Genomic DNA, 15,408 nt, shown 5'->3' on the forward strand with positions numbered 1-15,408 from the left:
TTTTTCCCACGTTTCAAACCGTGCACTTCGTACAATGCTGCGGCTAATTTATGGATTTTTATGGGTTCACAAGCTTAACACTTTGCCAATAATTTTAACCTTGTCACATCAAACCAACTAAATTGCCAAACGGGTCAAGGTGTACAAATGAAAAGGTTAACATTAAATCAAATATATTGACACAATCATTCAGTCAGCCATTTAGTGTGTTACAGACTGTCCTTCATCATGGAGAAGAAAAAACAAAATGTAAACAACCCAGCACCAAAGCTAAAGACGATCGACCCCGCCATCGAAAAAGGAAACAGAGCTGTCGCACAAAACGAAACTCTGCCACCAGTAATGGGGCCCCGAAAGGCTGCACCGCCGTGCCTAAATAGACGACTTTATCAGTTTCAGGACTTGGAGAAGGACAAAGGCCGCGCTCAACGACCTCTCTGGTACGCTACTGTATGCCATGTTACAGGCACTGTCTTTTTTTTAAATGTTGAACACAACCGCCTTTGTAAATATTTAATGTTTCAATGTGTGCACCAGTCTGTGGCTATACCTGTCTATATACTGTATATGTATATGTGTCCAAATATATATTGGTACAGCCTATACGTTTTTTGGGTGTGCTCTAAAGCCTTCGAATTACAGTATTATATTAGTATTGTAAATATCTCAATAATTCAAAACCTATTTTACTTAAATTTTGCCTCTTTGAGGGACTAATTGAAACACATAGAAATTCCACATTTCAACGTTATTAACTTGGGTAATTTTTCAAAAGTTAAAAACAATAACGTACTTATGATATTGTAATTTTTATTAACTTTTACATTAAAAAACAAAAACACTACATATCTGTCTAAAAATAGTGAGCTTTTCCCCTCCTGTGCATTAGGTTGCAGTAAAGAAAATTACAAAGTGGCTGGCAACTGCCACACAGAAAGAAACGTTTTTTTCACAACTGCGGCCTCTTCTGGATGACAATCCCCAATAGCTGGTTTGTCGACCAAGATGGCTGTTGTACAGCAAACAACGCGCAAACTATCTACAAAAGAGGCTTAAATATTCCTGCAAAAAGCAGATATGAACAAAATATCAAACTACGCAATGGAATACATCCCGATACATTATCAAAAAAAGATTTGTAAAGTGATATCAAGGATTATACGTCGGTCGCTATCCCAGACATATCAAAAGATTATGCTCCAGACGCTATTCTACATGACAAAACAGATGAAAACTTGGAAAAGCATGGAAGTCTACAACTTCTTTGTGTGTGGCTGGCTCAAGGAAATTGGTACCGAGACTCTCCCTTAGACTTTGACATAGACAAACTTTATTGCTCCACAAAGGAAATTGTTCCACACAGTAGCTCGGTTACAAAGGATGGAAAGGGTAAGGATGGAAAGGATAATGCAGGTATAAAGTACTCTAAAAATGTACAATAGATAAATATGCATTGTTTTAGTTTGGGTAGGGTTCCATTTCATGATATAACTTCACATCTACTGCCATGTTTGCAGTTGTTGCAATCACCATTTACGAGCAGTGTGTTTTCCCCCGTCTTTATCAAAATATAACTACAGATTTCAACATTGCGTATGTGCTGAAAGCTTCATTTATGATATGACGTGTTTAAGAAATACAAATAATATCAAGATAATAATTACATGGGAAATAATAACCCATCCATCCATGTTCTACCACTTGTCCCTTTTGGGGTGCTGGAGCCAATCTAAGCTGCATTCGGGCAGAATGCGATGTACACCCTGGACAAGTCGCCACCTCATCGCAGGGCCAACACAGATTGACAGACAACATTCACACTCACATTCACACACTAGGGCCAATTAAGTGTTGCCAATCAACCTATCCCCAGGTGCAATAACCGTTAAAAGTATATCAAACAAACCTTCAACAAAGTGATCACGGCATTCTTCGACTCTGCTCCCTTGGATTGGAGTGTGTACTGCATGCTTGTCTCGTTGTTATTTACACGAATCTTACACTTTTCTGCCTTTTCTGATAACCTCTCAAGGAACTCTGAATAAATGTTTATTTTTTCTGCTATTTGAACGGTTAGTACAGCCAAAAACAACACAAGCATAGGGCTTTTTTTTTCGAGAAAGGTTAAATGGTACCTAGTACCCATTGAAAACAGAGCTCGCTTGACCACTACCAGTATTCGTTGGGCGGGACGTGAGCCAGACGTGACGTGACGTCAGTAACATCCCCAGCAATTGGCACCAATGCAAGGTAACGGTAACAGGGAAATTGAAAAAAAAATGAATCAATCCACAATGCTTTGCTTTTTGCACTTGGCAGAGGTAATAAATCCACGAAAATAAGAATGTCAGTAAGCCCAGGGTGAACTGTTGTCATAACAATGTTATCCTAATAATGCCAAATGTTACGACAAATATTTCCTTTTTTTTTTTTTTTTTCACGAGTAGACTTAAGTCAAGTTTTCACAAAGTAGTTATGTGTGAGAGAGACACCATAAATGAGCATTCATTACCAAATTATCACCACACAATACACACATGCACACTCAGGAAAAGGCTTTGTTTATTGCTGAGAAGAACTCTGCTCCCCTGCACACATGCATCACATGTACCACCTCCCTCGCTACTAACATGCAGGCCAGTCTCGTAGTGTCACCACTGAGTCAATAGTGTCAATATTCATGGCCATAATGAAACATGTCACCTGCTGCAAATGACTGTTGTTGCATTACTGTTACTGTAACATACACTCACTGACCACAACATTAGGTACACCAACACAACTGGAAAATAACTTTACCTGGGGGTGTAGGGTTCTGCAGGAGGAGGGGGGATGTAGAGGTCCTGGAGGGCACAGCTCCCCCTCCTGGATGGGGTGCTTAAAGTGCTGGTTGGTGTTGCCACGCTGCTGCTGGGGCTCTGAGGGAACAGTGGCTGTGTGTGAGTGAATGTATGCATATGTGTGTGTGGAGGACAAGGAGAAAAGGGGGAGTCACAGTTACATGGAGTGAGTGACTGAGGAGATATGAGGAGCACTCCATATTTTAGATACTGCTGTTCTCGCTGGTGTGTATAATTCTGCTGGTTTATTCATCCTCAATAAAAATCTGGACAAACAACATGGACTTTGTAAATAATAATTAAAACAAAATGGATGCCAAGCATATGACTTGATTAGAAATTCACCCCGACATGTTTTTTCTTGGTAGCATTGCAAAGACACAAGCTGGTTAGAAGGTGTTGACATGTCAGCTCAATTGGTAGATAATTTTTTATATTTTTCATATTGTATTTTTGTCAGGGCCATCGCAGCCGGATAGGCAAATTAGACAACTGTCTATGCACCCCAGCTAAAAAGGGGCCCCCTGACAACGACTAGCTATGAATTCAAATTTAACAGAATCAACACATTTGGGATTCTATGACCAAAAATTACATTGAAAATGTCAAAGTCACATTCGGAATCCCCCCGAAAGTCCCCCCTCCTTGCACACTGCAACAGTATCAATTCAATGACACTCTTATAGGAACACCCCCCTCAAGGGGGCCCCTCCCAGTAGCCAACAAGTCCATGTGAAGCCACTCATCGTGACGTTAATGTTATGGTCTCTGAACTTTTGCTGAGTCTGCTTGTCGAACTAAAGTTCAATTATGGAGCAAAATTACCCTTCAGGAAGCCAGAAGCCAAAGAAGAACAAAGAAGACACCCGTAAGACTTTGCTATTCTGGGCCCTTATGGCCACTTGCCATTATGACACTGAAACTGTGACGATTGCCTGGCATCGTGATGCAGGTTCGTTCTCTCGATGATGCAGTCTGGCTCGGACACAGCGTGAAGGTAAGAAATACTGATTTGTTTAAAATAAAAACAGACTTTGAACAGAAAAATTTGCACGAGGCACAAAAGGCAAAACAAAACTACTCGCATGGGGGCTAAAGGAGCAAAGGCTTAGCGCGGAAGCTAACAAATACAGATCAGGAATCGGAGTTGTCACTGTTGTGAAACACAAACTAGGAAACAAGGCCGAATGAACGAAGGAGGCAGGCTTAAATCAGGACAGTAATTACAAAAACAGGTGTGCGTCCAGAAGCAAGTGGCAGGTGAAACTAATAACTATGGTGACAGAACAAACAAGGAAGTGCAACCAGGAACTAAGGCAAACATTAGCAGAACATAATACAAAAAAGATCAAAACCTGTACATAATATGATCCGGGCACCGGATCATAACAGAAACTTTTGCATGAACTGCAACCTACCTTAATACTCATGTAACAACCATTGTGAACCCAAAAGAGATGCACTTAATGCTTTCAATGTGCCTTGTTAGCCAAATGGTCTGTGTACAAAACAAAATAATAAACTAGGATTACTTTTAAAGCAAGTAAAATATATGAATAGATAAAAAGTAGCTCAACATTTTGCTAAAATTCTAGGCCTACCCCACCCTCCTCTTGAAACAGGCCTGATTTCTTATGCAATCTGACAATACATTGATGTTGATTTGACCGTACCCTTAAAATAGTGCAATATACAGTACCTGTGTCATTGTTTGATATAGCACTGATCATGGCAAGTGTTTTTAACATGCGAGTGAATGTAAATTCAGCATACACTGTACCAAACGTAATGTTGGCTTACAGGGGCAAACACACAGGAATGCCCACATGCTTAAAAAACAGAAATGATCCAAAACCAGACACCCAATGCTGGATCAAAAACACAATGCAAAAGAAAAGGCTAAAAAATGCCAAAAGGTCTTGAAACCCCTATAGTAACTACAGAACATGAGAGAAATGCTGCAAGTTCAAAGAACAGCCAGGCTACCAGGGGCACCAAACCTGCAGGAAAATTTAAAGGTATTTTTTTATGTCATTACTAAACACGTAAAAATCAGTTGATCAATAATACTGTAAATTATTAGGTCATGGCTGCACATTTGCCTTTGTCGACCACAGCAAAAGTGTACAATATAGTCTAAACTGTAGCGTATGTGTTGCATAACTCACAGCCAATTATTGAGTTGTCAAAAGTATCGATAGTGGTTTGCCACAAGTAATAAGGTAGAATGAATGACCTGTAATACTCTTCAGCAACTTAGTTGCTGAATTTAGCAAGTAGTGGTACTGTACACATAAAAAGTGTAAGAGAGGTGTATCTTGCATCTTAGATTTATTCAGTAATCAAATACAAGCGGTCACGAAGCAGTAGATCCGCTACCACAAGCCAGTTTGCAATATTACAGCGTGCAGAAAACCTCAGGAAGAGTGCAAAGGGCTAATAAAGCACAAGGTAATGACAAAAGACTGAATTACTGATATTAATAACGAGTAAAGAAACACATATGTGTCTTTCAATTAATTGTATCCTTTTTATTAGCCTATTTAATTACTAATTACTCGATTATGTCACACTTCCAAAATAGTCAAAGAATATTAACAACAATATTGCTTGTTTTATATACTAAAAGGCTCCATCCCACTGCTGTTCTATTTAGAATGCAAAATAGTTTAACATTATAATATTGTGGAGAGGCGGAGCCGACGGGCCGACGGCGGAGCAGGACACGCTTTGGCCCTGCTCAAGATGGCGGCCAGGAGGCGGAGAATGCGGCGGAACAAAGAGGCGGGGCGTACCAGGAGCGACGCCGCAGCAATCGAGATCGGGTGCGTGGCTCACACACCGGCTCACAATCTGCCTATCTCCTCGCAGTGTATAAAAAGGGAGAAGGAGGAAAGATCAGGAGAAGAGGTGGAGTGTCCGCAGCAGATACAGGAGTTCCGGAAGAAACAAGAACGATCCGAGAATGAACCCCAGACGAGGACAACGACAATGACAGCTGAAAAGCCGACCGGAAGGAGCAGCGGAGAAGGAGCTGAAAAGCGACCTGAAGGTTTCCTATCTGAAAAATGCAAAGAGTCAAACCTGCTCAACCAGATGTCCTTCCTGGGTGGTCCACATAATCCACACGATGACGGCAAGAGTCGTTCACAAATATGTTGATGTTATTTAAGACAATATTAAAGCACAGTATTGTTTGTTTTGATATACTGGTAGGTTATAGGCCACTCTTGTTATTTTTTTATGTATATTTACCTCTTGGCAGTTGACACTGCAATTTAAATTATGTGTAAAAAAGATCATCTAAAATACTTGACAGTTTTCAATGAAGTACGTCATTTAAAAGTAAACGGGTACAGTTTTGTTTACCATGGTACCAAATAAGTATCGAGACTAGTGGAAATTCATAGGTATTGGTATCGACTATTGAAATTCTGGTATCGTGACAACCCTAATTAGAAAATGTTATATTGATAAAAATAGGTTACATTAGCCATTTCTGTATGTTTGCGTGAAATCTCTACTAAATCTAAATATTTAACTCCTATTTGTCAATATGTAGGTTTTCAGTAAAACAAAAGCACAAAAGCAGTGACAAGGTGCAATAGTCTACTTTTTTTCTGTCAGAGCTTCAGCAGCAATTGCTAATATTGGCAACATTGCATAAATTAATACATTACATTTTCGTTCTCTGATTATCTGTCTTCCAAAATACAGGCAGGGGAGCAGATGGAGTTTAAGTGGAGAAGGGACACGTGATGCAGAGGAACGTAGCACTTTCGTTGCCTTGAGGGGGTAGAATTGAAGCTTTTTCTCTGGTCTGGTGCTCAAAGAATGACTGGACCACACTAACACATTTCACTCTCATTTGTACTCATTGTGGCTCTGGCACATTTTCCCATTTGGATAAAGTAGGACAGCAGATGCAATGTCAGTGTTGCAGGAACCTTCAACCAATCAGTGGCGTGTTGTGCTTCAGGCAGGTAGTGGAGGTAATTATTTTCAAGCACGGCCATTAGCTGCTTTATATGGCATGTTTTTGTCTTTGCACACTTATTTGTGACATCAAACCAACATGACGCACACTTGTAGTCAAGAAGGAGGCACTCCCAACAGATGCAGTACAGTATGTGGAGGATGAAAGTATTGTAGTAGTCATACTTGCAAAGCCAAAGGTTTCCACCGCATATTCTTGAGCAGAGCCGGAGTGGAGGTGAGCGTACTCTGTGGGCGTTTCTTCAGCGTCAGGGTGACACCCGCTGGGTCTCCACGCAGTAAGTTTACCAAGTTCTTCAGCTGCCAGCCCACCTAACAAACAACAATAGCAGGACTAGGAACAGGAATCAAAAAACAGTTCTTATTCAGAACTGGTACCCAGTGTATCAATTCCTTGGAATCGCTTGCTATTTCTTCACACAATTCCCTTAACAATTACTGCGGGAGGAAATTAAGTCAGGTTGCTACTCCACCAAAAGGAGGACATATGAGCAATGTGCTAAAACATTTGAACACACAGCATACAGTAACTATGAATGAAAGTTGTGTATTTTTACTCCAACCTCATTAATAAATGTCTCATGGGCTGAATCTTGATATCACTAAATATTGTTGGAAACCAAACATTGCTTAACAACAGGAAAATGTAATTAAACAATGAGACAAAATATGAACTTCACGCCGTTAAATCAACTGTGGACATTAATTGTAGATGACAGCAAAATATTTGAACCAGGAAATCAACTGCAAAAACCAAATGTTTTCTTTTTTTCATTAGTGTTACGATCACAGCAATACGGAACATTTTATTTGAATTTAAATATGTTACTCATCAATGCACAAATAAGACCAACATAGTTTTTCATGGATTAATACTTTATTACGTAAAGACATGATATGCCTCCAATCTTTTTTACTTTACATCTACGTGAGTGTAAAATAAGTGCGGTCGAGCAGTGACTTGAACAGTCGACTTTGGCGATGATGAACGGTTAAAATCTCTGGGAAATATTTTTTCTAAAGAGTGTATAATTTACTCCATTCCAATTCATTATTTGTTCATGATAGCTTTTAAACTTGCCTCTAAAGTTTAGGCTGTCTATCCAAAACTTGCAAATACACATAAATATGCACTGATACATGTAAATAAACAGTCGCCTAATGGGACTCTTGCCTTCCACCTGAAACCCAGAAGTGCCTCGAGGTCAAGCGATTGCAACCAAGAAATACCATGACGCTACCACTGCCATGCTTGAAAGTATGTCTTTCACATTGTTTTATTCATGTAAAAATTTAATCGTTACCTATAAAATGTGTTTTGCGTTTATATTTAAAGTTGTGTGGGACAGGTTAATTAGATTTCTATTATTTCTTATGGAAAACAACTTGGGTTATGTACGTTCCGATTTTCAACAGATCTATTGGACTGAGGTACAACTGTATACACGATAAATACTGGAACTAAAACCATTTTCACCACATTGTCATCAGCTGGATAGAACGTGGCACAGCCTCACCCGATACAGACTTTGCGCAATTGGAACTTCATTTTATTTTGATGTAAATCAGGGTTTTACTTGGCATGCTGTGTGCTGATTGTTGTAATATTGGATTATAATGGTAAGAAGTGCAGTAGAGCCGCAGCCTTAAATGCAACACTCGAGGCCATGGAGCAGCTTACACGGCTCCTGTGACATCATTGTGAAGATTCTGTCAAGTCGCACTAAACCCCGAGGTTAAGAACAGCTGCACGCCTTGTAAACACACTTTAACCCCTTTTGATGATGTTTGGCATTAAAAAAACAATGCTGCCCAGTGAAATTATCTTTCTTAGTGTGCCAAATGTGCCAGCTGCAGTTTATAGTGAAATATTCCTCCGTGTGTATGTTCGGTCTGTTGTGTACTTTCAGCAGCCTGGGAAAGTGTGCACGTTTTCAGGCACTAACAAAGCAATTACTTTGTCACTTTCCCAGCCATTTTTCATCTAGACAGTCACTGCAGAGAAGTCCTTTCACTGAACGAGTGTTAAAGAGACACATACAGAACACAAGGCTTGCACAAATAATTTGCTGTGCTTGCTCATAACGTCAAATGCCTAATGCTCAAGATGCCCAATTGTCTTGTTGCCTGTCCTATTTTTGCAGAACAACTAATACATTTGTCAAATGTCACACAATTCCCCTTGTGCTACAATATACATCAGTACGTTTGAAGCCATTTATGTGCCATCATTATCACCGTTTATTTATTTCACAAAGTTGCCCTAATTTTTTTTGCCAAGCATAAACAAATATTTGACAGTTTCATGTTGTGTGATCACAATTTTCAAAGTTAAACACAAAACACTTTGGAGGATTACTTATTTTTAGTTTGTTTGGATTGACATGTCTGGCTTACAAAAAATACACACTTAATTCTTGTTGTTTCATGCTGCTGCATGCTTCCTGTTTTGTCTTCACTATACATTGATTACTGTATATGTATATATATATATATATATATATATATATATATATATATATATATATATATATATATATATATATATATATATATATATATATATATATCAACGATTACCTCTCAAAATACCATTATTGATGTCACCACATAACCACTGCTGGAGAAATTCTATACAGGAACACATTTACCCCTCTACTGGGCACTGAATTACATCAACAGTGTACAAAACGGGTTATTTTCTGGCCCATTTAAAAATCAATTAAAAAGCATCAGCAATTAAAACATACTGTCATACTGTGGTACTGTCAAAATTAACATTCCAAAACACATTAAAAGTGAAAAAAAAAAAAAGTGATCCCACAATTTGTAGCACCTATTCGACGCCGTATAAAGCAGTGGTACCCCTCGTCGTCGGCTTCTTTGAGTGGAAATGGCAAGCGATTCCCCATTTCATCGCCAGAACAGCTGAGTTAGCTTCCGGGGTTGGCTGACATCTTCTCACAAGATGTAGTTTGTCTTCAAATATCCTTCTTGAAAAGGGCCTTGCAAATATATATCTGCCAACTAATCAACGTTTTGTTCTCCTTCTCTGCTAGGCCGGTCTGGCAATGGCGCAACACTTCCCGCTTCCTACTTCCTACTAAATTGAAACTTGTGAATGGATACTCACTTTGGAATGACAAGTGAGTATCCAATCACAGTCTCGTTAACATCAGGCTACTTAGATAGGCTACTGTCAACAACTCGTGATCTGATTGGCTATCGCAACTGTCTATGACAGTACGTCCCCGTTCACCTACAGTGCAAGGACGCCCGCATTGTTGATTCTGAAGGCCTCCAGCAGATTTCGTACATCATGGCAACATAAACTAGCTGAATTTTGATGCGATACAAAATAAAAAATAAAAAATAACAGCACTGGAACGAGCATAATGACATGAAGAGAATATGAATACTTTTAGATATTTAGGGAAAGTTAATAAAAAAATATATTTTAACTTTAATTATGATCATGATTTATGGTCACGTTAGACCAGCAGAAAAGACCTTGCTGATGGCACACCACTGATATATACACATATAAACTGTATATATACGGTCACTTTATCTACAGTCTCCAATTTGCGCTTAAAATATTGTGGCTTCACCACATCGCTGTTTTTTTTTAACTTTTAAAAGGTTTTTTTAAAGCATATTAGAAAAATGTTTTGGTTCTAAATTAAGGATTCTCTAGCATAAAAATGTCCAAATAAATTAAAAATACCAAAATTACACTAGTATTGGCCATTAGAGAAGACAAAACCAATCCAAACATGCAGTTCAGTATCTATGCCACTGATTGGCTTAGCCTCAGGTAGCATTATTAATGGATTCAAAGAGTGTAAAGAGTATTATTTCATGTTTAGAGGGTTCTTATAACGTTGAAAAATGAATTTAAAAGGTTGTAAACAAGTTTTTAATGCTCTCACTATGAAAATATCCATCCGCTTTCTACCATTTCTTCCTTTTGGGATTGCGGGGGGTCGCTGGAGCCTATCTCAGCTGTAGGTAGGGTACACCCTGGACAAGTCGCCACCTCATGGCAGGGCGTTATGAAAATATTTCATTTATAATTACTAATTCCTTCTTCGCTGAAATTATTTCATCCCAGTCATTTCCGGAACCTTTACACAGCGATAAAAGAAGGTTGACTCTTTGTACAAAATAGTAAAATAGTTATTGATATGATGTAGTGAAGTCCAACATCATCGTTAACTTCAACCACAATAATGAGCATATGGTTGAATGAATACCTCTCTGGTATAACTGAGCATTTTAATTGAAATGTTTGACACAAAAAAGACTTAATAAAAAAATCAGTAGTTTCAATTTTAATGTAATTTCCCAGAGAGCAAGTGCCTGTTACAACACTTAATTATAGTCACCAAGCATCTTAGCTGATGGCTCAATCGACACACAATCGGATGCGAACCCAAGATTCTCCCGTTGCAGGTTCTCACACTCTTTCTGGCAGCATGCTAGAACACGCCCTAGCACGCACCAGGCATACCACACCCACGCTTCGCCGCAGCTGCAGGCTGCCTGTCCTCAAAGCACCTGGCAGTAATCAAAGGACAGCATAAGATCCAGTCACTCCTTGGATCCTACGCCGGAACGTCGTTAACTCTTGTAGTAGGTATTCACGTCTCTGGCTTCCCTCTCGTTGTCCTCGCCTCCTTTCTCTTTTGCCCTTTTGCCTCGTTGACTTATGTCCTTTGTCCTCTTTGCAGTGCCCGCTTTGTTTCGTGTGCTCGAGTGCTGGATCTGGACCTCCACCTGGAAATTGGACAGCCTCCCTCGATCCTCGATCACTCCCCTGGACTCAGACTTTGTTGCTTTCCGCCTGCCCTCGACATCCTGCCTGTCCCCGGATCTCCCTTGTGCCTACCCACTTGGTCAGACGAAGGTTTCACCCATCACGCACATATAACATCCTCCTGAATTATTTACATGGTTAACTTTACACTTAATCCTTCAACCAACACTTAGAGTAGCATACACATCCCACACAATCATCAAAGGTTACAATAAACCTGGTAACCTTAAGTCTTTCGTGGTGTCGTCTCCTTCCAGCCCTCACGTACATAACATGTCGGAACCAGACGACACCCCACAGTCGAGACTCGCTCCCCAGGCTCGGATCCCACGAAGTCCGGACTTGGAGGTAATGTGCTCAGTCTTTAAGACACACCAGACTCGCTTTGAGGCATTAGAAGACAATTTACAAGAAGCCTTCACCAAGTTATATACTTGGCCTTGACCCTGAGAAGGTCAAGGCTGTGGTAGCCTGGCCACAACCCACTTCCAAAACAGAACTCAGGAGATTCCTAGGCTTCGCTGGAATCTATAACAGATTCATTCGGGACTTCAGTCGGATTGCTGCGCCTCTCAACGCTCTCACCTCTCCAAAGGTCAACTTCTTGTGGTCATCTGAGGCCGACAGTGCCATTAGAGGACTCAAGACCAACTTTATATCTGCACCTGTCCTCATCCATCCGGATTGGGACTGTCCATTCTTGGTAGAGATGGATGCTTCTGATTCGGGGTTTGGAGCTACTGTATTCTATCTCAAAAATCCACAATTGATAACATGCTTCACACCTGTGCATTTTTCTCCAGGCGACTATCACTGGCCGAACAAAACCACGATGCTGGTAACAGGGAGCTGCTGGCCCTCCACGAGGCACTAGTAGAGTGGAAACACTGGTTAGAGGGAGCGAGGCACCAGTTCCAAATTTTAACTGACCATAGCAACCTTCTCGCCATTCGGTCAGCGCGACGTATCAACAATCGATAGGCAAGGTGGCAACAATTTTTTTCTCGCTTCGACTACCTCTTGTCTTACAGACCAGAATCCAAGAACCTGATGGCATACGCTTTGTTCAGAGTGCACATGACTGAGGACACTTGTCCGCCTATCCCTGAGACCATTCTGGCAGCAACGCGAATTGTGGGAATGGTAACCTGGAAAATTGAGGACCAAGTGAAGAAGACTCTAAAGGCTCGTCCTGGACCTGGGGGTGGACCTCCTGGCAAGCTGTTTGTTCACCGTGAACTTCGGTCCCAGCTCCTGGATTGGGCTCACTCCAGTCTGTTCTTCTGCCATCCTGGGTTCCAACGAACATTATCTTTTGTCCGAAGACGTTTTTGGTGGCCATCCTTGGCTGCCGACACTTGTGAGTTCATCACTGCCTTTTCCACTTGTGCCCGCAGTAAACCATCACACCGACCCCCTGCTGGTCTTCTACGCCCACTGCCGATCCCTGCTCGACCTTGGTCGCACATAGCCTTGGACTTCGTCACGGGGTTCCCCGTCTCGAGAGGTAACAACACCATACTCACCATTGTCGACCGTTTTTCGAACGCAGCCCGCTTCATAGCCCTCTGCAAGCTGCCTTCCTCCTCCGAGACGGCAGATCTCCTCACGTTGCACGTCGTCAAACTTCATGGGATTCCTATGGACAGAGTATCCGACCGGGGTCCCCAGTTTACCGCTAAGGTATGGAAAGCATTTTGTAAGGGGATCGGGGCCTCGGTCAGCCTCACCTCGGGGTATCACCCCCAAAGCAATGGACAGGCCGAAAGGGCTAACCAAAGTCTGGAGTCTATGCTTCGCTGTGTTGCTAAACGTCAGCCCACGTCCTGGAGCAAGTTCGTTCCTTGGGTGGAATACTCCTACAACGCGATGAAGAGCTCCGCCACCGGTATGTCCCCTGTTGAGTGTTCTTTGGGCTATCAACCCCCTTTGTTTCCCCAGCAGGATTTCGAGATTGGGGTACCTTCTACCAGGGCCAACATCAAGAGGTGTCAGAGGGTGTGGAGAGCAGCTTGTAGGGCCCTAGTGAAGGCATCAGAGAGGATGTGTCGCAGGACTAACAAACACCGCATCCCGGCCCTTTCCTACCAACCTAGACAGAAGGTCCTATTACTCGCTAAGGACCTCAGTCTCCAGGTACCGTCCAAAAAATTTGCATCCCGCTTTGTTGGTCCTTTTTCCATCTTTTCCATAATCAACCCAGTTTCTGTTAAAATGGCTCTCCGACCCTCGATCAATTGGTCCATCTATCCATCCATTTTCTACCGCTTATTCCCTTTTTGGGGTCGCCGGGGGCTCTGGCGCCTATCTCAGCTACAATCGGGCGGAAGGCGGTGTACACCCTAGACAAGTCGCCACCTCATCGCAGGGCCAACACAGATAGACAGACAACATTCACACTCACATTCACACACTAGGGCCAATTTAGTGTTGCCAATCAACCTATCCCAGGTGCATGTCTTTGGAAGTGGGAGGAAGCCGGAGTACCCGGAGGGAACCCACGCATTCACAGGGAGAACATGCAAACTCCACACAGAAAGATCCCGAGCCTGGGATTGAACCCAGGACTGCAGGACCTTCGTATTGCGAGGCAGACGCACTAACCCTTCTCCCACCGTGTGGTCCATGTATCTCAAATTAAGCCGGTGGTGGAGAGCGTTCTGTCTCCTCCTACCCCATACTCCGGACTCCAGCTACATAATTAGTGTATATTTCGTTGTATCACCCACACACACACAAACAGCAATTATTTTAGAAAATGTTTCCTACATAAAAAGGATAGTGTGAGTTCTTTTGTTTGGACATGTCTACACACACTTAGTCTAACCTGAAGGAAACAGAAATGGAGATATAGAAAACAAGGAAAATGACTTCCGTGATGGCGGTTAATGAGTAGTACACATTTAGGGCCTGATTTACTAAAGGTTTGCATGTACTAAAGCAGGGGTGCCCACACTTTTTCTGCAGGCGAGCTACTTTTCAATTGACCAACTCGAGGGGATCTACCTCATTTATATATATAATTTATATTTACTTATTTATGAAAGAGACATTTTTGTAAACAAGTTAAATGTGTTTAATGATAATACAAGCATGTGTAACACATATAGATGTCTTTCTTTCACGAAGACAAGAATATAAGTTGGTGTATTACCTGATTCTGATGACTTGCATTAATTGGAATCAGACAGTAATGATGATAACGCCCACATTTTCAAATGGAGGAGAAAAAAAGTTGTCCTTTCTGTACAATACCACATGAAAGTGGTTGGTTTTTGGCATCTAATTCATCCAGCTTCCATACACTTTACAAGAAAAACATTGGCGGCAAATTCCGTAGCTTGCTTGATTGACATTCACGGCACCCGAGGGTCTTGTGAGATGACGCTGGCTGCTGCCAGTTCATTATTATGAAAAAAATGACAGAGAGGAAGGCTTTCGCGCCGTCCCTTCCGTCAAAACTCTAAAGGCCGACTGCACATTTCCTATCTTCACAATAAAAGCCCTGCTTCATGCTGCCTGCACTAACAAAATAAGAGTCTCGGAAAGCTGGCGTGCACAAGTGATGTGCACGCCAGCTTTCTGAGGGATCGCTTGTGCACGCCAGTTTTCCGAGATTCTGATGGCGGGAGCTGCCATGCAAGGCGCTAACCAGCACCCATCAGGAGTGAGGGTGAAGTGTTTTGCTCAGGACACAACGGACGTGACGATGTTGGTACTAGGTGGGGATTTAACCAAGGACCCTCGGGTTGC

The 15,408-nt window shown here is 41.7% G+C and overlaps 1 protein-coding gene across 4 annotated transcripts in view; it reads right to left on the reverse strand.

Annotated features, from left to right (window-relative positions):
- The window catches only part of LOC133551207 (connector enhancer of kinase suppressor of ras 2-like), a 94,938-nt gene that overhangs the window by 38,078 nt on the left and 41,452 nt on the right, over positions 1 to 15,408 (reverse strand). For 2 of the 4 annotated variants that reach the window (XM_061897681.1, XM_061897683.1), the window contains exons 9-10: positions 7,002 to 7,148; positions 2,800 to 2,933 (exon numbers count right to left, since the gene is read on the reverse strand). In XM_061897681.1, coding sequence (XP_061753665.1) covers positions 2,800 to 2,933; positions 7,002 to 7,148 — 281 coding nt within the window. The remainder of the gene's footprint in view (positions 1 to 2,799; positions 2,934 to 7,001; positions 7,149 to 15,408) is intronic. The other 2 variants (XM_061897685.1, XM_061897682.1) reach the window with 1 other exon arrangement.

Source organism: Nerophis ophidion, linkage group LG04 (assembly GCF_033978795.1).
Source record: "Nerophis ophidion isolate RoL-2023_Sa linkage group LG04, RoL_Noph_v1.0, whole genome shotgun sequence".
In the NCBI taxonomy this organism is placed as follows: domain Eukaryota; kingdom Metazoa; phylum Chordata; class Actinopteri; order Syngnathiformes; family Syngnathidae; genus Nerophis; species Nerophis ophidion.